The sequence below is a fragment of the Falco biarmicus genome, chromosome 4 (genome assembly GCF_023638135.1).
Source record: "Falco biarmicus isolate bFalBia1 chromosome 4, bFalBia1.pri, whole genome shotgun sequence".
In the NCBI taxonomy this organism is placed as follows: domain Eukaryota; kingdom Metazoa; phylum Chordata; class Aves; order Falconiformes; family Falconidae; genus Falco; species Falco biarmicus.
Window position 1 is genome coordinate 10,875,103 of NC_079291.1, and position 25,067 is coordinate 10,900,169.

Genomic DNA, 25,067 nt, shown 5'->3' on the forward strand with positions numbered 1-25,067 from the left:
ATTAGGAAGGGTCATATCAACCAAGCTTGTCTATACAGCACAGAGTTCTGGCAACAGGCACAAAGCACTCAGACTTTCACAGAAGTGAAAGGGCTACTTTATTTATTATTGATACCTGTTAGAACTTCTGCTTTGATATTACACAGAGCCAGTCATTCAGAAGTTGATTTTGAGTCACTAACACCTCTAGGATATGAATAAGTTGCAGTTCAGGACTTTTGTGAGTAAAGTTTGAAAGCAAAACTTGTTTCTTGACCCAGATGCTTGGACCTTAAGATTAGCTAAGTATCTTCATTGTTCACCTGTTGATTCTTATCTGAATCACCTACAGAAAACAGTTTGTACTTAGAACTTAGTTCATACTTAGATATCATTCGTAGTCAGTGCCTTCTCCTGAAAAATGCTTCTAAGGTTAGCTGATCAAACAGTGCATGCTTTGCTTTTAATACAAATTGAAATAAATTAGCAGCATGTGAAAATGATTGCTAGCAATTAAATCACTTCAAATAGCCAGGCACATTGTAAAATTGGGATAGCAGGTTTTCTGTGGTCATCTATGGGAGACTTATATATTCATTCTTAATTGCACAATAGTACTTAAACCAGACCTTTGTCTGTTATACCTCGCATATTTCGTACGTCAGTGAGGATTTATTTGTTTGTTTAAAATAAGGAAAATGAGTTGACATTAATTTTCAATCTCATTGATTTGTCTTGGTGTGGAGGAAGAAAGGTAGGACTGAACATAAACTGCTTCTTTGTAATCCAATGCTTTTGCTGTATTTGCTATCTCTTTTTAAACATTGCTGCTGATATTTGTCAACCTACTGAACCCAAGGAAGTGAAACTTAGCGAACATAAAATAATTCAGATTCCTTAGCAATAAACATGCCTGCTACTGTTCTTTGCCACTAATGGGAAAAAGGGTAGAAGACCTTTAGACTGGAGTCTAGCTTGTCCACAAACTTTCCTCTTGTTCAAGGTTCTTACTCCATCCATTTCATCAGGCTTCACCCCTAAATTGGTGTGCAGATAATGGCACTGCGGGAAGGTTGGTTGGAGTTCTTGTTATTAAACTTTACTTACCCTGTGTACAGCTGCTGCAAAGAGAAACTCTGTTTTGCCTTTCTCAGCACCTTCCAGAAGCAGCTGCAGCCCCTGTGTTTAATTACCTTGCTATATTGGCAGAGTGATAGCTTTTCTGACTGTTTACAGGTGGTGAGGTAATTCTGTATGTATGGTTGTTTTCTCTGTATTTCTAGATAGTGTTTCCTCCTTTCAGTTGTTGAACATGTCTGCTCAACAACATACAGCATCAGAGGAACACATGGTATCCTGGTTTGCTGGTTCTTTAGGCTGCATTGCACAGCTCTGTTGCAATACCGAGACCTGCCAAAATGATCCACAGCACTTTCACCCTGTGACCCCAGAAGGTGCTGTCACAGGAGAACTTGCTATCTCAGAGGGAAACAAGGGCACAGGTAAATCTTTAGGCTACTTTCACTTATACTGAGTCAAAATGCAAACACAATAGATTTCTCTGCACTGATTTCTTTCCAGCCCAAAGAGCTCTATGCAGACATAATGATTTGGCTGCCTGCTGAGAGATGTAATATCGGAAACTATCTCCCAATAGCTTTCTGCCCTAAAAGTTACCTTTTTCATTTCATTAATTTTTGTCATTATGCCACCCAACACAGAAGTAGGAAGGACAAGAGTAGGTTTTTAAGACGTTTCTTACTGCAGATGTGAAGCTCTTAGTGGCCCTTGTAAGTTAGTAAACATTTAAATACATGATGAGACCCTGAGTATCCCAGGAACAGCTGGTGTACTGGCTGCTAAAGGCTAATCTGATTGCAACTGAATACAGTGAAAAGGTATGACTCTCAACCCCCATGCTGCTCAAAATGTTCTGTTTCTATTCCTGCTATTATACTATTTTTTCCAAGATTGGGAAGATTAAAAGATGAACGAGATCTCAAAATTGAAAGGCAACATGTAGCTTTATGAAAATTAAATTTTTATTTCTTCCTGATAGAGTTAAAAATCATTAACCTCATATTTCTAATTCCATTCTCAGAGTTTCCAAATCTGTGTTATTGCTCATGAATTTTTGTTTAATAAAACATAAAAATCTTGTACTTCCTTCAGCTACAGTGATGCTTAGTTGTTTCTGTTGTCTGAAACTGAAATAATAAAAAGTAGAAACCATTTTTAGAAGATGAATTACTAGATACCTCTGGTAACCCAGCTAAACAAATTGCACTATATATTTCTTAAAAGCTTTGAGCTGTGTGATATAAATTTTTACTTTAAAAAAAAGAATCACAATTTGTTTAAACAAATGATGATACTTAACAATGGTATTTATTTTATACTTAGCAATTGTACTCAGGTAACACTCTTTGACTACTACTTCCTTTTATGGACTTTTCCTCAGGACGCATTCTTGTATTAGTATTTCCCATGCTTATAGGGTAGGTCTGCAAGTCTTTAAGTGTTTTTAATATTTTTTTGTCTGATTTTTTAACTGTTTTAAACGGAAGTTTTAAATCTTTTTGACATTTCTGCAAGTTTTTAATCAAAAGTATTTGACAAACTTTGTGACTAGTAGACATCATTATTTTTCTTTGATAAATTCATTATTCACAGAAAAAGATGACTGAATTCTTCGCAAAGACTACTTTGTAGATAATACTACAGAAAGGCAGAGAATTATTTGGGTGAACTTGGTGATCCTGAATGTTCATTAACAAGACAACATAAAGACCTGAACTGTTTCAAAGGGTTATATGTAAAATGGATCTCTAGGTTGCAGTGAGAAAATAATAGCAGTGTTATTTCATCGCAAAAGGAAATACCACTGTAGGAAATGAGAAATCATGCAGACAAATGATAAGTCAAAGCAGGAATGCTTCACTGTAATGGAATGATGAGGCTGAATACATTTTGAAATATTTCTTCCCCCCCCCCCCCCAATTGAACGTTGTGGTTACTGTTTCACAGGCAATACCACCAAAAAGACTGCACAGATTTTATCTGTATATAATTTGGAAATGCAAGCATTCACCACTTATTTTGCAGGCTTGAAAACATGAAAACAATCCAGTTTTCAGGTGTCTCCTAAAGGAATGTTTTTTCCCCTGGTTACATACAGGGTTATCATGGCAATGTGAATAAGAAAAGTAATTTTAAGGTGATTAGCAAATGTAGTACAACTGTCATGGAAACTAGGACAACAACCTGTTTTCTGGTTCATGATATGCAAAGTTTTTGTAAACCAAAAAAAAAAATAAATCCATATTTTATATATATATATTTTTTTTTTTTTTTTAATGGTTGGACTTTCCAGTGGAATACAGCTGTGTGTTCAGTTTCTTCTGTACTTAGGACGATAGCATCTGATAAATGGAGAGAGCAAGAAAGGCAAATGATTGCCCTTCAGTCTCACCTCAGAACCCCTAGCCAGTGTCTGAAACATGAGTCTGTTACTCTACTAACATTTACAGGACTTAATGCAATATTTGGCATTATAATAGCTTAGTTTGAATAGTCAGTTTCAGATGTTTATTGTAACACTTGTGGAAAGATGTCAGTTGACATCTCTGTACAGTGACATCTTCTGCTAATTGGTCCACAGAAAATTTGCACCAGCTGATGTGAGGTCTCTGCAGTTGGAACCACCACCCTGATGAACTGCCTAAGGGTGCAAGAGGAAGATTCTCATTTCTCTGCCTGTAGCATCACTGGGATTAAAGGTACTGATAGTCACCATTGTGTAAAAATCTTCAGTGTGGATAAAAGGAGAACAATGCACTAAAACAAAAAGTACCAGAAATGGTATATGCCTTAACAAACCTGCTTTTTAAGTGAAAGCAGTTTGGCTTCAGTGTGAACAGTAGTAAATTATAGCACAAGACCCCTACAAGAATGTTGTAGTTAGCAGAAAAGTATTTGTACATGGATTTTTAAAGCCCAGGGAATTCAGAGTTAAGATTAAATTCACAAGCCATTGAACACATGAAAGTTGGAAAATTCATAGTTAAGGTCCACAGACTTACTTGGCTCATTCCCATAGATAAAAGCATCCTCCCAAAATTATTTTTTATCTGTATTGTGTTAAACAGTCTTTTTGATCAAGCATTTTTAAATTACTTCAAGAAGTCAGCAAATCTGAAAAAAAGTTTTTACTTGTACTTCCACAGAAAATCCAGGAAGGGATCAGAATGTGTGTGTGTGTGTATTTTTGGATGGCTTTTTGCTGTCCCTGAGCTGCTAATGAGCTAAAATTAGAATGTCAGGATGGGTTGCTGGGAACTAATCACTAATAAACTGGTTCTGTGCGTTTAGTTCTGACTGATATGTCCATTGAATCATGGTGTATCTTGCTTTTTTGTAATGTTTTGCTGTGAGATGGCAAAAACTGAGGAAGAAATGTGGGCTTTCTTTTTTGTCTCATAAATTCTGAAAAAATGCCTGTCTTCGGATTCCTTTAAGGCACAGAATTTTGTAATAATTATAAAATTCTCTTTTCTACGTAAATAGAAGCTTAGGGGAATTTATACCTTAGCCCTTGCTTTGAAGCCCTTGACTTGGAGGTGTGGAGGAGTAGGGTGGCAAATTTTAGAATGAGGGCAAAATTAGTGACGATCATGAAAACTGTAGATGAGGCATTATTAATGCATAGTTTCCAGGAGTATATATGAATCTATTATGTGTATTGAAAATACAACTGTTATCATTGCATAAATAATTTATGCATTTAGCGGTGAGTTTTCCATTTCCAATTCCTGTGTGTTGTTTGAGTTACTAAGCCTGTACCTCTCATACAAATCCCAAAATAACAGAGGCACTGCAGAGTTCAGAGCAGAGCTTCCAGAAGCTTAAACAATGTCAAACTTCACTGATGCCCTTTCCAGTAATGTGGATCCTGCTACCTTTGCTTCTGGATACAAGTCAAATATAGATGCCTGTAGAAGTTATGCAAAAATACATTACTAGTGTTTGTTTTTAATCCTCTTTGTGACCTGGACAGCTTATGAACAAATTTGGAAGCTTAATTAAAATGATGCATTGAAACTTGTCACTAGATTTGAACACAGAGTGAAGAGGTAGTGACACTTTTGATTTGAAAACAAAGCAAGTTGGGAATTAGAGTGAAAAATAAAATCCTCTCTTTATGTGATGGTTCCCAGGGATTAAAATGAGCACACAGTGAAAATGTTTGGAGAAGTCTCCATTTTCCATTACTCCTGCTTGTGTATTGCAAACATTATTATAGGAGAACAGCAGGTAATGGCTCTAGGAAACAAATGGTTCACAGTTTTCTAAGCTCGCATCAGAGTATCTGTTGCACTGCTGCTTGGTTGGTGAAGATGACCAAAGTGGTTTTAATAGCTCACAGAGATAACACTGTTTTGGTTTAGAATCAGCACAGAGTCATTCCCTGCTTATCTACAACAAGCATCTGTTTTAAGATTACAGTACTTTCTATAGAGCTGCAAAAATGTGTTGACATGTTGTGAGTTAAAAGGAGACAGAGCTCACAGTGCACCAGCACAAGATACTGCTCCTAACAAAGCCCAAAGCAAAGCTTGCTGTGACTTTCTATGTGAAGGATTTAGTCCCAGCTTACGAAACAAATACCATGAAAAGACAAGGAAGATAATATAAGGTCTGTGTAATAACCAAGTCATGAATCAAGTCACTAAGAACAAAGAGTCAGCCCCTGACCCTGGCCAGTCAGCCAGCCAACTGTTTGCCTGGAGGGAAGCAGTTCTTACCTGGGTTAAAGCCAAGACAGCCTTCTCCCGTGCCACTCCTTTTGAGGAAAAGGAAATGTAGATGTCAGTGTTAAGCTCTGTAGCCTCCATAACGAAGTGAAAGCAGGCACATCATGATGCAGTTTCTTTGGCTGTGAGAGCGTATACAAAGATGACCCACAACCACCAGGTGCTTGAGATTGTCTTCCAGATGTATCTATGTATTCATACTCTTTTTTTCTAAAACAGGGATTTCTTATGTAATGTCATCAACTTAACATATGCAGAAACATGCATACACAGAGTTTACTATATGCTGAGGAAGGAAACATTCATTTTGTACTCTTTAATATCCAAGATCAACAATCATCATCTACTGCAGTTATAAATACCAGTTAAGGTTTTCCACTGTCTGATACCAGCTAGGACCTCCCATGCTTACCTTTCTACTGACATATTGCAATGCAATTTCTCTTTCTCTTGTGACATTGTAACAGAGTTAAGGTGTTGAACTGGCTAAAAGTAATCTTCAGGAGAAGGTTGTTGTTGTTGTTCATAAAACTCCAGGTTAAATTTCATAGCATTTAAGAGCCTGGTAATTCTTCTGTATTATTCCTATATATAGTTCCATATCCCATCAGCTCTATAGTTTACATTTCCATTTTTTTTAATCTTAAGGTCCAAAAAGACAACTGGGAGTGCAGGGAAAAATTCTCAGAGAAATTGTGTTTACCTCTTTTGGAGGGTTGTAGGAATATTGGAGAGATTTAGTAGTGCCTTTCAATCAATGCAGAAATAATCACCTTAGCATGATCAAATTTGATTATGTGCATATTTATTGTTGTATGATTTGAGACTGGGTATCTGCAGAGACATTTTGTAGGAGGTAAGCAGTAATGTGCCCTTTGTTAATAGGCTGTGTAATTTACATGGATCAGTTTCAGTGCGATTAAATAGGAAGCTGCTAGCAAATACTACCTGCCAGTTGTAGTTTTATCACATAAACATGCATAGTACAGAGATAACAGAAATCTCCTATATTTTTCTTTCTTTAGTCTTAAAGCCTAAAGATATTGAAAATAAAATCCCCCCAAAATGCACTGTAACCTTTTTCCTGTTCACAACTGACTAATTTCTTCTCCCCCCAGCCAGGCCTAGATGAGCTACCTAGTTATGTGTTATTTATCCCTTGGACTGTATTCCATGTGAGCCTTAAGACCCTCTTGTCCTTTTCCTCTTATGACTGAGGGTCTATGAAGACTGATGCATCTTGAAGAGAAGAACTGACAAAGTAGGACCTGCCGGTAGCTTGGCAGGTTGCTGCTGAGCAGTCTGTGTCTCAGGCATCAGTGCTACACCCAGGAACTACCTTCACTTGTGATTCCCCTTTTGTTGTAGTTGGGAGTAATGGCTGCTCCTCAGGTTTTGGTACCTCCAATGAGGCAAGTTTGGCTTCCTGTGGTGAAGAGTGAATGAATGAGTATAAAGAGACACAGTTATGGTTGATGGCAGCCACATGAATAGTGGCTTTTCTGGTGATTGCGGCCCCAGTCATGGTTTCTGAAATGCCTGACACAGAGTAAGTATCCTCATTATTTTCCTGTACAGGAAACAAAAGCTTTTTTCCTCCATAAGTGATAGAGAGGAACATAATTGAGAGAGATTAACATATTCTTTGACTGAAGTTGGGGGAAAAATGTCGTGAATAAGATTTCCTTATTACTTTCTTGGCTGAAAATCTACACAAGAAAATACCTTGACTTCATTCAGGCTTGCAAAATACTAGGTGCTCTTACTGAGGCTGCTACAAATGTTCTGTGAGACTTTCACGTTCTGATAAAGCAGTACAGATGTGAGGAAAGCAGACCATGTCCATCAGCAATGTGACAGAAAGGGGGGGGGGGGGGCGGCAGTGTTTGGTTCCTTGAGGTTTGTTTCATATCAGTCTAGGGGTTCCACAGTCCTCCTGATGTGTCTGTGATGACTAACTATATAATCTAAAGTTTTAAGCAACTTAGCATATGGAATGGCAGACCTCTTACAGAAGGATGACCAGCAATATATAAAACCCATCTTAAATATGTTGTTTGAATCAAAACCACTTGCATCTAAGTGTTAGCTGGATAATACAGCAAACTGCTGCTCTCTGCAAGTGTTAAACCAACCCTAGGAAATCTTGCACTGTTATGAAATGTTGTGATTTATATTGGTTATTAAGAAATATTAAAAATCTCCAACTATGCAAAAGTGCACTATAGCTGGAGGGGATCTGGAGATACTCATATAGTGAAGTGATCCTTTATGAGAAAAGCTCTTCTTTACTTGACAGCTGTGTTATTCACCCTATGATATGCTTCCAAAATATTTCAAGTTGTGGATTAGTTGCACTGTTTTAATTACTAAATGCAGGCTTTTTTAATCAACCATGCTTCTAATGCCTGAGGAATTTTCCCAATCCTCTGGTAAATGTTAAATCTTTGTTAGCAAAAGGCATTTAAAGAATAGCTCAGTAGTCTGAGGGGCTAAAGAAAACCCATATAAAACAAAGATATATTTTCATTTTTCTAGTTCTGCATATGAAAAAAATGCTGATATGCCATAAACTATGTAGACTTCTGCCATTTTTCTAACCCTTGAGGAATGCAGTACAGAATGGACACTTGTTCTGTTACTAAAACTTCTTTTCAGCCTCACAAAGACTTGGCTTCCCAACCTGATGAAAACATTCTTAGGAGTTTATATATAGCACTGATTCTTTGAGCAGTATTGTTTGGTGACAATAATAACATTATTGTTTTAGTTTCTCAAAAGCTGTCTTCACAGTAGTAGTTGAATGGTAGCAGACTAAATGCCACAGTATGGTCCTATCTGTTGTACCATTTTCTTCTGCACTTATGGATATAGAAGGTGCAGGTGGTGGTTTCACTAACCAAATGTAATTGTTTTGTAATATCCATAGGCATGAAAGTATTACTGCATGAAATACACCTTCACAAAATGTAAATACAGCTTTGTGCTATGTAAAATAGAATGAAAACAGTGGGTTTGGGAGCAAACTCCCAGCTGGTATTGATTAACTCAGTTTTGTTGAAGTCTTTCTCTTGTCATATACCACCATATGGTTTAAGGAAAATATTTTGGCACAGTCGTTTTATCCTGGCCCAGGATTCATCCACCTAGAGAATTTGACAGCGTCTTCAGTGATATGAAGTCAATATAGAAGTTGAGCACTTTTCCCCCCAAACTGTCAGGGTGCTCTCATTTAGTAGTGGACTTCTTTTCACTGCAGTTTATACAATAGAGTATTTGAAGTGCTTTTAAGGATTATTTTTTCCAAACATTAAGTCTAAGCTTCCAGAGTGCCTTTAGATAGGTAAGCAAAGAGAGTTCTTGACTTGCTCAAGCAGTTTAACTGCATATTTGCTTGGTATATGTTTGTGGTAACATAACTCACTCATGTAACAGTAATTCATAGATCAGGAGATCTCTAGGTTTCTAATTTACTGTTTAGCACCCATTCTTGTAAAGCGGCCATTTTGCCTACAGTTGTGAGAAAACCCCATTCTCCCAACCCCAGTTTTAGATTATGCTCAGAGGTGTAGCATAACCTCATGTAATTGATACAGTCCCTTGTGACATGTTATAAGAGACCAGCTGGTAAAAGTGGAATAATGAAGAAATGTAAGTAGCTGTTGATGTCAAGATAGGACTGATATGAATGTCATGCTCTGGCCAAATCCCAAATTAGAGCACAAAACACAGTCAGCTGAGATAGGTATGGTTTGAAGCAGCTTTCAAAATGTTAGCATCCTGTAGTGATGTGCAAAAAAAATCACTAGCTCACCAACTTTCAGAGGGACTGAGGATTCTCAGCACCTCTGAATGAGGCCCCTTCCTGAAGAATAATTCAGGGTGAAGTCAGAATGCATGAGGAAAGCTACTTTGCAGAAATCCCTCAGCAAGAACAGTGGTGCAGTTTACATCAGGCTCAGCCATACTTTCTCAGAAATCAAATTAAGTTAAAACCCAGGCTTTTGAGGATGTGGTCACATTCTTACAGCATTGCTCCAGAAACATTCAGACAAATCATATTGATAAAAAATGAGTTGTTCTTGCTTGATTGTGCTGAAAGATACAGGATGTGCACTGGCTAAAAATCACTGTAAGATGCTTAACACACTTGACCTCTTGGGAACAGAGCTATACTTGTATGTACAGCTGGTCAAAATTCCTTTTTTATAAATGTTGACTTGAGCATAAAAATATTGGAGCTTCTTGTCCAGAATATTCTCGGAAGGAGGGGAGAATTTGTTATTTAAAAGAAGAAAAGTTTTCTTAAAACTTTTTCTTAATAAAAGCTATGTTCTAAAAAAATGCATTCTACCCCTCCTCCCCTCCCCACCCCCCCACGCACCCCCCCCCCGCCCCCCATTTGCAAACATTCCTGGTTAATTAAAAATTCACTTTTTATCTTTGCTTTTGCTTTTTTATGGTGTTCTGACTTGGAACACACTAAGTTCCTTGCCTATCCTAGTGATAATATTACCAGCAGTGCAAGTTAGAGCAGCCCACTGAGGGCAGTAACTTCTGCTACTTTTCACTTAGTGTTTAGAAACAACCCTGAGACCCAGAATGGTTGATGTTTTGCAGCTTCTTTGGCCTCACTCCTGTGACAGTCTTCTAAGGGAGCAACTTGAAGCTTCATGTGCAAGTTTAGCATCCCTCTTGCATTATGCAATATTCTCTAGGAGGCTGCTGAGAGTCTCTTATATTGTTGAACAAGTTCAAAATATGACCCATAATGTTTGATGGCAATCTGAGTATGAGTGAGCTCAAGAACATTACTTGGAGTTCAGAAATGTTTTCACTTTGAGTTCAACAAATGCAGGCTCTGTCTCTTTAACACTCACTTTGTTCAAACTACCAAATGTTAGACAGTTTCTAATTTGGTACTAAATTGATCTTGTCCGTGGAAATAACCAAGAGCTTAAGATGTTCAAATAGGACCTATCTTCCAGAGGTAAAACCTTGTAAGCATCAAAGAAATGAAACTCTAAGTCAGCTGTGGAGTACCGAAAGAGCAACTTACTGATGTAAATGTTATTTGCCACACTGGTCCATTTCCAACTAGAATAAGATGGCCACAAAAGGGCAGAAAGATATTTAAAAGGGATGTTGGAACAGATACTCTTTTTCAGATGGAAGAGCCATGTGAATGGCCAGGCACCTAAAGCTGCATTCTTGTGGCCAAGGGGAGGGGAGAATACAAAAGCACCTTAGGGCAAAGAGCAGTCTCCATTTAGCGGCTAGTTTATAAAGGAAGAGCTTTTTAGATGCTCTTATTGTTAGAATGGTGGAAATAAGTGAGAGTGTTGAGATTAATATAGACCAGCTTCAGAAAGTTTCATCTGATGTTGAGATGGTAAGGTTAGCTGGAAGAACCTAGGAAGCCTATATTTCAATAGAAAAATACCTATGTAGTTTTGAAAAACTGCTCATTCACTTTGATTTAATAAAACTGTGTAGTTACCTCAGCTCTGCAGTCAGTAGTGAGATACGGTGGACTCAGTAATGTGCTTAGGAATAAAGCTGGCTTTCACCACAAACAGTTGGTACCATCGTGAACATGACGTGTCTCTGTTCATGTTGGTCATAACTAAGTGAATTTTTCTCATTCAGTTTGGTAGAGGAGGCAAGGAGAAAGTAGATGGAGATGATGTCAAAGTACAAAATTATGAAGATGACCTTAAGCATCTGTGTGTTCATTTTCTCTCCCTGTCACACAAATGTCAAAAATCTGAAAGGACAGGAATAGACTGAGATAGGGAGGGGAAGGCAGAAGGCAACTGCACATATATTCCTAAAGAAAATCAGCACGTTGAAGACAACTTGAGAAAATTTGATTTCAAATGATGTTGATAACTTGAGAAAATTCAATTTCAACTGATGTTGAAATCCTTATTTGTATTTTTTTTTATAGTCAAGCAATTGCTTTGTCTTCCTTATTCAAAAGCTATAAAAACCACTGAGTTTATTAATTGAGACTGGGAAAAAAATCAAGAAAAAATAAAAAACTTCACCCTCAAACTGTCATATTGTCCACAGGTGACCTAGTGTAAATCCTCACAAAACTCCAGTTTGACATACAACATGGCAGAGAAATAAACAGAATTAAATACAAGAATTCTCCAGTTCTAATGTGCCTTTAAGGGAATATTGCTCAAGTTATGCAACTCATTACCTTTTCTGTGTAATTGAAGAAGTATTTACCTACTTCAAAGGAATTTATGAATTGGATCCTGAGTCTGATTTTATGGTTGTGTAAATGGTAATTTTACCAATGAACATTTTGGCTGCTAAAAGGACAGATGAAAAAGTTGTTTTTTTCAAAATAGAGACTCTTGCAGGTGCAAAGCAGGAAGCATTAGTATTTCCTTAATAATTTTTGACACCACATAAAATTATATATAATGCCCATCTCTCTAGATTCCCCAGCCACTATTAATAATAATGATACAAATAAAAGCTGTTTTGTTTTGTCATGTTTGGAATCAGTAAATCGGGCTGTTAGATCCATCTAGAAATTTTAAATATATATAACCTTAGTGTAGCAATATTGCTTTTGCTCTACCTTGACAATACTGTCTGGAATTGAAAGAGAATTTGCCTAGAAATGCAATGCGAAGACATCAAAACAGAAGTCTGCATCTAATTAACAAGAATTAATGTGACGAGGTACTGAGTTCCTTATCATCTGGAAGGGAATAGCAAAACTTCTGCTGAGCTGGAGGATGGCTTCAGACATCTGTCCATGTCTGGCAAATTAGAAATAAAAAAAAGATAATTCAACACATCCTCAAGCCTTAACAGTCCAAACTACCAGATCCTTGTCAATTTGCTGCTTTCTGTCTTTCCTGCAAACTTTTTTTTCCTTCTGGTTCTTTGTTGCCAACCATGCTTGCTTTTCTATGCCTGTTCTTTAGACATTTAGGATGGCATAAAAGGAAGACAACTACTCTGTGCTTGGAGGAGAGAGCTGTGTGTCTTGAAATGTTTTGCTTCAGATATATGATACTCATTGCTCTGCCTCAAAGATTACTTTTGCTGTTGTTAGAACTGCTTTCTCCCTGGTGTCTTGGTATATTCCCTCTTGATGAAAATGTTAAAATTTGAAATTTAAAATGCTTCATTGCCCCAGACTTCCTGCCACTGGCATAGGAGGGAAGACAGTGTCAGTAAACCTGGTGCTTTTTTCAGTCAGGCTTTTTCAGCAAATCCAAACAAAATCACATAGGTCTCAATATAAAAAACTTCACAAGATTGCCAATTCCATCTCAAATCAATCTCAGTGCTAAAGGAAATTATTTGATTGCTTAGCACATTATAAATTGTTATGAAGTATATTTGCAAAAGTTCGTAACTTCTGATGTATTTAGGAGCAAAAGTGATGGCCACAGTTCCCTTCCCTGCTTTTACTCCCTAATAGATAATCTAGTGCTACCAGACTGTGCTGTGCTGGCAGTCCTGGTACAGGATGGGTCCAGGCAGTTGTGCCATGACTTCAAGGAAAATAGGAGTCTACTCTAAAATTTTTTTAATCAAGAAGTTCAAAATGAAGATGAACAAAATAGAATCCCTTTCTCACACAAGCAGTTCAAATGCAGCTGATGGTTGCTTCACTTTTTGAGTTCTGAATCTCTTACACCATTGACCTTGATTAGGGATGTGAAAGCTTAATACCTTTCAAACAGCTGCAACTTCTGCCCTTACGTCAGAAGATAAAAATATTCTGCTCCTTGTGTCTAATGCTGCCTGGTTACAGTAAAATCAGTGCTGAAATTAGGGATTCTGTTTTTCAGGTTACTAAAAATAAAAAATCTGATAAAATTACATCAGTTTTCTAAAGTCAAAATAAACACACTTGCATGGCAGAAAGTGACACATTTCCTTTAAAAGGTTTTTCTGGAATTCACCTTCTGTTCACGCTGTCTGCCACACAGCATATACATCTCTTCCTGTTCATGTTATCTGTGGTTCACATGTGCATGGATAAAAGTAGTATCTTAAACAGCTTTTTATTTGTGTGCTAAACTCCACGTAGGACCATATGTACCAAATCCTAAATGAAGTAATGGCAAAGTTTGCATGTGTTTTCCTCCTGCCTTTCTCTCTGTCTTGTAAACCAGCTATTTTTGCTCAGGTTTACCTGGCTACCATTCAAATCATCAAGCAGAAACTAGTTTTCTAAGGATTTACAAAGTACTAACCATTTTTGGTACTAGACACTAAGGATTCACTGATTATACCACTAATTAAACAGAAATCTCTCTCCGAGACCTGTAAATAATTTGTTTTGTTATATGCCTGGTACAGTCTCTTTTTTTAGAAGAAAAGAATTGGAGTTTCTTCTAAATGCTACAAAGTCAAGGATAGAAAATACAATTAAAAAATGACATTTTAATCATAATTGCTCTTTCAGATATGGTATGTAAAAGAAAAGATATATTTAGTAATGGATCACTTAACAGAAAGGCTTAAAATGTCATTGCTAACTGTGTTTTCTACCTTTGCTTTGTGTGTAGATAACCACCTGTTCCATTTGCCACCTACATACTGATAGAACTTTAAGCTCCCTTCTCCAGGTGAAGGGATAATCCAGTGGATAGACTGAAATTTGAATTTGATGAGCAGCTTTGCCGTGGACCTGCATCTGATGACTTGCTGCAAATCCCGTATTGCCATATACAAGCAAAAGGCAGTAAATGCTCCAAAGTTTACATCATTTCTGGTGGTGTCTGGCTTGTGCAGACTTACCAGTCCTAGTTGGCTTTGTAGAACACCTTACATAGAGACAGCCACTTCGAAATGGGAGAATATTCTGTCTGGGGAATCAGGCTAACTCAAGTCTGAAGTAAAACACACAAAATTACTTGCACAGGATCCTCAGTATCAACTGCTTGGTCTGCCTTTATTCCACTGTGCTTAGTGTGATTGACTCCTGGCTATGTTTCAGCATTTCATTTCCCTGACTGTATGTGCCATCTGCTTGCTAGATCAATCCTGAGATTTCACCTGAAATGGAATAACTAGGTCTCTTTCTGGACAAAATTAACAGCTACATAGGGTCTGAACAAAGATCATTTCACTGGTCGGGAGGGTCCTCTGGTATTGATCCTCCAACCAGGCTGGTCATCCACTGCCATTCCAGAAAGCATCATATTGGCACATGACCTCCTGCAGTAACATAGAGAGATTAATGTTTAGAGAACCTTTAAAAGGTTTTTAAGATGTCTCAACCCAAAAAAGGGACTACAAGGGACCTGAAGGAGAGGCGGGATCTTTGTAACAATATTCCTCAAGATCTCCCACATGAGACAGGAGAGTTCATCACTATGAGATATTGGTCACCTACAGGGATGTAGAGTGGCTTAGTCTAGAGGAGTCTGAAAACAGCAGTGTTTCACACTAAATGTGTTCTGTTCTAAGGTCTGAGGAGGGAAACTGCCATGTTGAGGACAGGACAGACAAGTATTGTGCATAGCATGAGCCATGTGCTAGAAATGCCTTTGACAGAGGAAAAATGGAGGTGTATGAAACAGCTGTGGAGCCAGGGTTTGCCTTAAGTGCCGTGCAGTGTGGAATTGACTGACAGGTGCTGACTGTGGCAAGGCAAAAGCAGTGACAACATGAGCTGCTCTGGGCCCCTCGGCAAAAGCAGTGGGCTCATCCACAAGGTGGAAATCACAAAAAGAGGAAACTTACATGTTTTTGTTCCCCAGTGATAGAATGATCATTTCACTGTCAAGTGGGTTGTGAAGTGAATAATTCATAGGCACTTAGACATTATAAAAGAGAGTTGTGTAAGCAAGTACTAGCTACACAGTTGATACCCATTGGCCCTTGGGTCGGCAAGACAGGTGTTTTAAATGTTCTGCTAAACAAGGATGGATTTAAGCAAAAGCATAAGGTCAGAGTCCCCATTTTGGTACTTTTTTCTCTTTATTTTGGCTCTAACTACATCTGTTGCACTGCATCATCCTGCTAAACACATTTGAACAGTCAGGGCAACACTTCTTAAAAAAAGCCGGTTGTCATTTCAGAATAATTTCCTGACAGGAATGAAGCTAAATTGGTTATAATTTTTCTTTTAGGGAACATCAGCATTTGGCAAATAAGGATGCATAAAAATAATTGAATATAATATACATTTTGCTAAAGCAGGCTTGAATAGTTCCTGCACTAAATTACATATGTGGATCCCACTGTTTCATGTGAGTTCATCTCAGCAGGGTTGACTATGGAAATGCAAATTTACACTGCTGTTGAGTCCTTGCAGATTTTACTTTGTGTGTCAATAATTCGCTTAAGGATCTTGGAATGGTTTGCTTTCTTTCTTAACATTTAACAATTCAAACATTCTGCTCTCCAAATTAGATAAAATTATTTAAATTATAATGGTCTTTTCAGTGTCTGCCCTGGGCCTCTTCTTGCTTGCTGCAGGAGGTTCTAGGTTTCCCTGTTTCTCCTTTGTGCAATGTATGAGTATGTCCACCACTTCATCTAAAATATGGAGGGGACTTTTTCCAGTAGTCCTTCAAAAAACAAAAAACAAAATGTTCATTTCTTATATAATTTGTTTTACCAAAACCAGAGACAACCCATATTAGAATATTGCTGTTCATGCAAAATCCTAGTTATTCTGCCAACTGTCATTTTTACAAAGCTTCCTTCAAAACCACTGCAAGCTATGCCAATGTAATGACTGATGAAGCATTCCCTGTATGGAGGTGTTAGATATCTTGTTAGACTGACTGATGGAATTGTTAAAAGATAGCCAAGTTTTTGCCTGTGCAAGCTTTTTTCACCTTGTCTCACACTATCACAGCCATATTGAATGCAAGTCTGTAACTATCTAAAACTAGCAAACTCCTAATTGCATTAATCCTTTTACTAAAGAAGCAGCAGCAAATGATGAAGACTAGTCTGCTAAAAGTTGGGAAAAAAATTAAATCTTCTAATAATATTGTCTAGCTTTCTTCTATTAGGAAAACCCAGCTTTTCTGTAAGCATCAGTAAGAAAAACACTTTTCTGTGAATTTCTTTGGTGATAACTTCACAGCCTAAATGCAAGGCTTTGCTCAAGCCTTACCAACAGTGGGGTCATTTAGAGGGGCTTTTGATATTGCAGACTTTCTGGTATCTAATAAACACTGCACCTTTTTCCTCATGGGAGGCACTGGTAGCTTGAATTGAGCCAGCCTTCCTGGAACTAAGCTAGGAGCTTACTGTCTCTGAGACTGCCGTCACTCTGCCATGCTTGCTTGAGCATATTACAGGGACCTGGATGGACTGGTAAGTGCAGCACTTAACAAGTCACATGAGGGTAGGTACCTTACTAACAAGGGTAGAAAACAGTGTTGCTTGTAGTTAGGCTAGTCAAAATTACATTTTGGGACATACCTCATTTTCAGGGGATCGTTAACTTTCTTCCAGTTTACTGATACATGCCTCTCTATCTGCCATCATTCAATTGTAGAACAAATTTAGGGATGTCTAAAAAAAAAACCAAAACCAGTCACTCTGAAAAGTAGACTGCACTTGGATGAATTAATTTAAATTGGTCTTTCTGTTATCTCTGCTCTTTGGCTCTGTTTCTGAGGGCAAAGATTTTTGGCAGTCACAGTGAAAGGGATAGCACATTTTTGTGGCAGCACAGAAGGTGCTTTTAGCTTGAAACCAGTGGTACTCCTTGAAACGAGATACTCGTGGGAAATGTGCTTGGAGGCCCAACCAACTGAAGCATGCTGCTCTGGGCTCCATTAGCTGTGGCCGTGTTTTGTCGTAGGTCAAAGAACAAGAGGAAGTCTAGTACGATGGAATTTCTAGTCATCCCAAGAATAGAATTGGTTGGATGTTCTCCAGTCAAGCCTTTTTTTTTTTTTTTTTCTTTTTTTTTTTTTTTCCAGAAAATGGTGACTCATCACATCTGGAATAATTTGTGGAACACTGTCAGTTTTAGGAAACTGATTGTGAACGACAAGGTTTTCATCATTTCACATTTGTTTGCCTGGCAGGAGGTTGTAGACCCCAGCAACAGTCACTTCTTCAGCACTATGGGATTTCTATGGGTTTTATACCTGCCAGGAACTCTCGCAGACATTTGGAGGCCAGAAGCCCAAGGAGCCTTTGGTCGACTTGGAGTTTGGCCCACTGTTGTACAGCTGAGAGCTCATGCTGGGGGCCCCTCTCAGGGCTTTAATGTAGATACTGTTGAAACTTTCCAGATATAAACTGGAGGGGGTTTTCTGAAAAAAAATAGTTATTTATGTTCATACAAGTCATTTACAGATACTCTGAGTGTAAAAGAGAGTCTACACATGTCTGTCTTAAATTGATCTAACTTTAAAATTAAAAAAAATTAAAACCCACCAGAAATTCTCAAATGCCAACATTTAATTCTGCCCAGAACAGTCTTCCTTCCATATCTGGGAGAAAGAAAGGTTGAGGCAATGTTTTCTGGTTTTTTCATGGTGGGTCATGTGGAAAGCAGGATTTAAATAAGCCAACTGAAAATCCTGCTCTGTGTAAAAACTCTACTCTGGACACCTTTGCCAGTGATCTGGAATGCTAATTTCCACATTCCCAGTCTACTGCCTCACCCATGGACTCTCAGAGTTTTGCCATTTCTGACTCGTCGTTACCCTAGAAGCTGGGCATTAGGCGAGAGTCTGTTGTGGTCTCCAGTTTCAGTTTCTTCAACACTTGTTAAAAATCAGTCATTTTAGCTATTTGGAAACAAAATATTTGGGAACTTCCCATTTTCATGGGAAACTCTTGAAATTTCAATTTTTTTTTATTCCAAAAGAGGAAGAAAAAAGTCTAGAATTTCCTACAGAGAAGAAATGGCAACATTTAATGTGGACTTTTAATGTGGTGTTCTCAGGAATATACATGCTAGTGACCACAGTATTGCAACCTTAGGAACAATGGGAGCCAGATAGAATAGCTGGAGGCAATCTGAAGTGTCTGTTTTCTGTGATGCCATTTTATTTTTATCCAGGAACAGCAGAGTGCTAATGCCTTGACAGTCAAAATCACAATAAGCTCTAGCTGTAATGAATGTAGAGGTGCAGACTTGCCTGTAAATCATAAGAGGTGTGAGTTTTAGATGCAGTCATCTGTACTGCCAAACCTTGCCCACGTGTTGTGCTGTTCTCACATTGGAATTTTTCAACTGTTATTTCTATTAAGAAATAGTATTGCTCGCCAAAATTACAGAAAAGAATTTTTGGAAAAAGCAGAGCATTTTTGAAATCTCATGTCTGCCACTCCCTCCCCAACATGCCATTGTCACCTTTTCCTTCTATAAATGACTTGGAATAATTAGAGATTTTTCACAAATCTGAAATTATCTGTTTATCAGTGAGTGACACTATAGCTCTTCAATAGCATTTGTTAGCAGGGGGATGCTGATTAGCTGATCACCCACAGTTTCTTTCCTTTCTCAATCTTGGGAAATTATCCTGGTGAGATTAAAATGACACCGAATGTGCTGTTTTCTAAAGAACAGCCTTTTGGTTCCATGTAAGGAGAGTTGCCTCTTTTACTGTGCTGCCAAAGCTTTTCCTCTACACACACTTTCAAATTAGTATGAGTCATTTTTTCAGAGCTGAATATCTGTCCGCTGGTGAGGCTGCAGGTGTCAGTTGTTATTCCCAAGGTCCACTTCACATTCTGTGCTTGCTGTTGTGTTCCCCCAGCACTGCTCATGCCTTTTTGCTTGCTAGATTGAAACATGCATTCAGTTCTTGCTAGGCCTTTGTTGCAGGGAAGCATTGATCCTGGTCTTGTTCAGTAACCTCTGACACTAAAGGTGTCTGCATGTTCTCTTTGAAGCAACTGCAAGCTTCAAGGGGGAGGCCATAGTTTGCATTAGACCCGCTAAAACACTCGGAGAACAGAGACAAGTCTTCACGCATGCAAACCTTTCTTCTGGTCTGAGGGAAAAGCAGCAGGCAAGCTCACGCTAATACCACTCAGCCATCACAACTACAAAACCACTATTACTATTTTATTGTAATGCTTTCTGTAAAAATGCCAGAGAAATAGCAAACAGAAAGCTGGGGTGGTGTACTTTAAATTATTAGTATTCTGCATGAGAAACAGTTCCTTAAACGAAAATAATTTTGTTTGGTATTTTTCCAAGATTTATACTTGCACAAATCTGACTCTAGAGTGAATACGATCATTTAACAGGGTCACAAAAGTATTTATCAGCAGGCACCTTTAAGATTGCCTTCCTGTCTTTCACCTTGTTTCAGTTGCCAGGCCATATTCCCTCAGCTCTGCAGAGCTTTATTTTCCTTCCAGCCTGAAGGCTCGTTCTCTAGTGTCTATTCATATCCATAATAATGCCTTCATGTTTACAAAATATTAGGACCAAGCATGAGACTTCTCAGTTTGTAAATAAAACCAAAATCTATTGGACAGGCAAGGAAGCAAGAATTCATCATTTAAATCCCACATTAGAAACAGAGGGTATAAAAGGCTGCTTGAAACTGTATCCTGCATTAAAAAGAAAATAGAGCCTGTCACTCACTGGAATTAAAGTTTTTTTCTCTCTTGCAAGAAGTGGGCTTCAATACATGAGTCCTATTAATTACATCTTAACTTCAGCCATCTTAAGGCTTGCCCCTTAATCTACATGAATTATTTTAGTTCTGTCTGGAGACAGAGGAACAGAGGCAGGCAGCTCCTGAGACTAATTCAACCCACCTCTCCTATTAAAGAATGAATAGTCCTGTCTGACTGTCTTGGATTGCCTTTCTTCAAGAAAGCTGAAGCTAGGTGAGATGAACCCTATTTCCCAAAGTGAAACCCTGGATTTTTCCCCATTCCTCCTTTCTATTAATTGATCTGTTTTTCTCAGAAGCACTAAAGGAAAAAAAAATGGTTATAGAATTAGTTGCCGGGATCCCTGCAGGATGATGCCTCTCTTCTTATTATATATACGTATTAAAAAAAAAAAAAAAGGCAAAAAAAAAAGCTGCAGTGATATTGTACAATCTATGAAAAGTCCCATACATTTTGCAGAAATAAAATGCAAAGTATTCATCCCTAAATTGCAAAGGGTCCTAGAGCTGCAATAATCAACGCTTTATACAGCCAAAGCAGTGCTTTAGGAGACATGCTCTAAAGTGGAGCCAGGCTCAGTGGCTATACAATCCTATGTCTGGTAACTTTGATAAAGAGGGGAAAGTGTGGATCATTGTTCCAGAAGGAGGTTCAGATAGTTTAAACCTGAGAATCCTAGTGGTAAAGTCAATATGGCTGGACTGATTTATATTCGTTTTAAAGAATATAAGAGCATTCTCCATGCCGATGGAACCAGTGGGGCACTGGGAGGCCTGTATTTGGCAGAATCAGTCCCTTATTTATAGTTCTAGTTTATAAAGAAAATGATAGGAGATAAACCTCCTTTTTAAGGCCAGCCAAATATGACCAGAACAGTCCACTTTGAAGGTGGGGTTGGGGTGGGGTGTCTTTAAGTTCCCAAAAATGTTTACTGTGTTGTGGCCTGATCCTAAAGTGAGCTGATGAGCAGTGGCTCTTCAGACTGTGTGGAGGTCCCCTACACATAGTTCTGTATAGGGTGCTCTCTCCACTGCGGATCACATTGCCACCTAGCCATGGGACTCTGCAGAAATGTTGCAGTCAATACACAGTAAAAACATTTGTTGGAAAAAATACAATCTTGCAGATCCCATCAAAAGACCCTTTTCTTCAGCCTTTATCAGAACTGGGGAGTGACTCATTGCAGTACTGAAGCAGAGGCTGCTCTGCATCTCACAGGCATCTAACCACTTTCCAAGAGCCTCAAAACCCGCAGAAGTAATTTCTGGGTAAAACTTAATCTGGGTGTTTTGAAACAGATGTTTTTCCCCAAAATAAAGGTGCCATTTTTCATTGGTTATTCCACTCTACCTTTGTATTTGTCCTTTCCTTAGAAAACTCTGTAACTGTAATTTAAAATAAAACAACAGGCTTTTAAGAATAAATTTACCTGGAGCCACTCCTGCAAATATGAAGTCATTAGACTTTGGCCTTTGCTTCAGATTTTGCTAGGAAGCCACTTCTCCTTACAGTCATCTCCATTCAGCCAAAAAGAAAACTGTCATATAGAAATACTATGCACCTGGAGGGAATGATTGGACAGACCATTTATGAGTTTTGCGCCAAATCTCATCTTCAGTGATTACCTCATGCCATTCTATTTGCTCTAATGGATTTGATGTGAAAAGAGATGGTGCTGACAGAAGCTCGACCTATGCTTTTAAGCCAAGACTACAGAAACAAATCCAAAGCATGTTGATTTCTTGTATACCAATAAAGCAAAAGTTTTGGCAGAAAAATTCAGTAATGTGCTTAAGTGAGCTGGACTAGCAGGCTAATGCATGCATGCTTCAGTACTATCAATCACACCTTATAGTGGCAAGGTACAATTAGTAGAAATAAGAAATCCACATTCTGGTAAATAAATGCTAATGTTTGTTATACCCAGCAGTTGTGCAGCAACAGAAATGGAAGAAAAATGTTACCCCCCCTAAGAAGTTCAATACCAGTCTTGCTAAATTTCAAGCACTCTAATCCTGTGAAACATGCAAATAAACCTAGTTGCAAGCATCTTGAGTAGTCACATGGAGTTATTGGCTCCACTGCATTTTCTTCAAAATGGATAATCAAGTCTAAACTTGCAGCTTCTTTTTATTGGCTGACACTTTGCACCTAAGGTTCTATGTGCAGACTCTATCTGCGAAGGTGGTTAAGGACTTCCAGAAGGCCATTCACTGAACACAGATGTTAAACATGCTTCTAATTTCAGGTCCTCACTTAAACGCCTGGATTTAGATGGAAATAAAGCCAGCCATGGTCTTTTCAGGAGGATATCAAAAGCCAATTACATATAGTCAAGAGGCAAATCTCATGGTGCCCAAAGTAGGTGTGGAAAGCACAATGAGATATCATCAGTGTCTGTGACATGCCCTTGATATTTCTCATCCAGAAACACGATCTGTTCCTGAAGAGGGGAACAGTGCTGGGAAGCAAAGCTGCAAAACTCCAGGGCTAAAAGAAGCAATTAATGCTGTGTGGCGTGAAAGGCATTTGGGGAAAGAATGGAATGGAAAGGCACCACTCAGAGTTGCCTTAGTGTTAAGTTTGAAGTTTTGCAATTGCAAAAGAAAGGAAAATAGACTGTAAATCTCTTCACTATGATGGGGACACATGTAAGACGAGGTCAGTTCTCTGGAAGCTGGTCATTTGAAAGTCATTCTAATCTACATCTTCTCATTTCTTTGTTTCCCCTTTGCTTCCTGAAAGGCATGAAGTTAGTTTCCTAAACAGAAGATGGATTAAAAGCTCCTTAAAGCTGATGTCACTTGATTCTTTTCACTGGTAGATCTATTGTTACATAATCATCGTAGGAACATAGAAAAAATTAATTGGAAAGGAACCCTTCAAAGTCAACTGATGAAACTACTGCTCAAAGAAGGCTAGAGAAAAAGTTCAGAATTTCTAACTTCAAAATCTTTGCTGGCAGTGGCATAAACAATGTTCTTTGATGTCAGTCACTGTGCTTAGTGTAGAGACTGGAGAAAAAGATTTTAAACCACTTCTTTGATTTTCCTGTATTTTTGTGCTCTTAGGTCTGCCCGGCTCCCACTGTAAATTGAGACCTCTCTAAAGTATGTTTTGTTAATGGGCTGTGAGAAAGAAAATAGGGTTTTAGCATTCCCTACTCTGCCTGTGTCTTTTGTTCTCGTTTTAGAGGACTGAAGTTACAGAGGGAGCTGAGAGGAGAGCTGGAATAGGGTCATTCCCACAACCTGTGCTGATGGGGGAGGATCCTTTGTCTAGTCCCACAGTACCTTTAATGCTGAAACATCAAATGTAAACCTTTCTTGCATCTCTTGCTGTACTCAGAGACAATACAAAGGACCCGTACATTTAGGTTTCAAATAACCGTGTTTGCTAGTACACAAGGCCCAGCTGTACACAAATCTCTGCTATATGCAGAGAGTTGGAATCCATCCACATCTGTTTGATTTCAAATTGGCACTTTTCATGTCTCTCAGAATATCAATAAGAGGCATGTAAAGAAATGAGATATCTTTTCCAGTTCAGAATTTCCCTGTAATTAGAAATATTTCAAGTCCTCTTTTTCTATTTCAGTAATCTAAAATGGAAAAACTCATCATAAGCAAAAGGCAAGCGATTTTCAATCTGTGTGAGACATCATTTATCATTAGGAGCTATGAGAGCATGACCATTAATTTTTTCCCAAGTCTTTCATATCTTGTATTTTTTAACTCACTTTTGTATTACATTTTTGAATGATAAAGTGTTCAATTCACTGCTTAGGGATTGCTCTCAAACTCTTTAATATAAACCACATCCATACAATATTGAAGGATCTGACTTAAATTAAATCTACAGAAGAAGGGATATTCAAAGTTCTCTATTTTTATGAGTGTATCATTCATCTTCATCTGTCACGTCAGTGTCTCTCTGCACTGTTAAGACTGTGCACTTGTCCATTCTAAATTGCTTAGATATACTTGAAAAGCCAGGAAAACATCAGAAGCAGTGAGCATTTTGTCACCAGCTTCACAGAGCCCAGAATTCAGCTTTTAATGGAAGGAGTGCTACTTATATGGAAGTCTCTGCTCAGTCAATGAAGAAAATTATGTATCAGGTGTGAGAGACTATGGAAATGATGCTCACCTTAGTTACATTAAGTGTTAATTCAAACTAAGCTCCATGAATTTAAATGGAAGTGCAGCAAGGTCAGTCAGCTGCCAGACAAGAAGCAGGTTCATGAAGTGCTAAGGGAGTGACTTCCACCAATTTTCCAGACATTGCATTTTCCTGCATCATTGCAGGGTAAATGGGAAGCTATAAGCAGCAGTAAATAACAGAAGAGGATATGATAAAGTAGTGGGGGAGGTTAATGGTAACCTTTCTGTGAGTTGTTTTCCTGCTACATGTTGCTTTCACTTGCTGTTGGTTTGCCAGCCCACAGAATGTCAAGCTGCTGCTAGACATGCTGTTTTAGCACATCTGTCAGTTCTCTAGCCAGTGTTTACTTGATGCACTGTAAATGTGTGGCCTGGCTTCCACGTACCATCTAAGAAGGCACATATATATGCATATGAACTAGAAATGTTCATGAGGACTTACAGTGATCTGGCACCTTTGGAAATGCAGTAAATCATCTGATATCTGATCACCAAATTTTGTAGGAAT

At 38.3% G+C, this 25,067-nt stretch overlaps 1 protein-coding gene across 1 annotated transcript in view; it reads left to right on the top strand.

Annotated features, from left to right (window-relative positions):
• Positions 1 to 3,676: 3,676 nt before the first annotated feature.
• The window catches only part of TGFBR2 (transforming growth factor beta receptor 2), a 130,260-nt gene continuing 108,869 nt past the window's right edge, over positions 3,677 to 25,067 (top strand). The window contains exon 1 of the mRNA XM_056335381.1: positions 3,677 to 3,758. Within this exon, the coding sequence (XP_056191356.1) occupies positions 3,692 to 3,758 (67 nt within the window). The 5' untranslated portion in view covers positions 3,677 to 3,691. The remainder of the gene's footprint in view (positions 3,759 to 25,067) is intronic.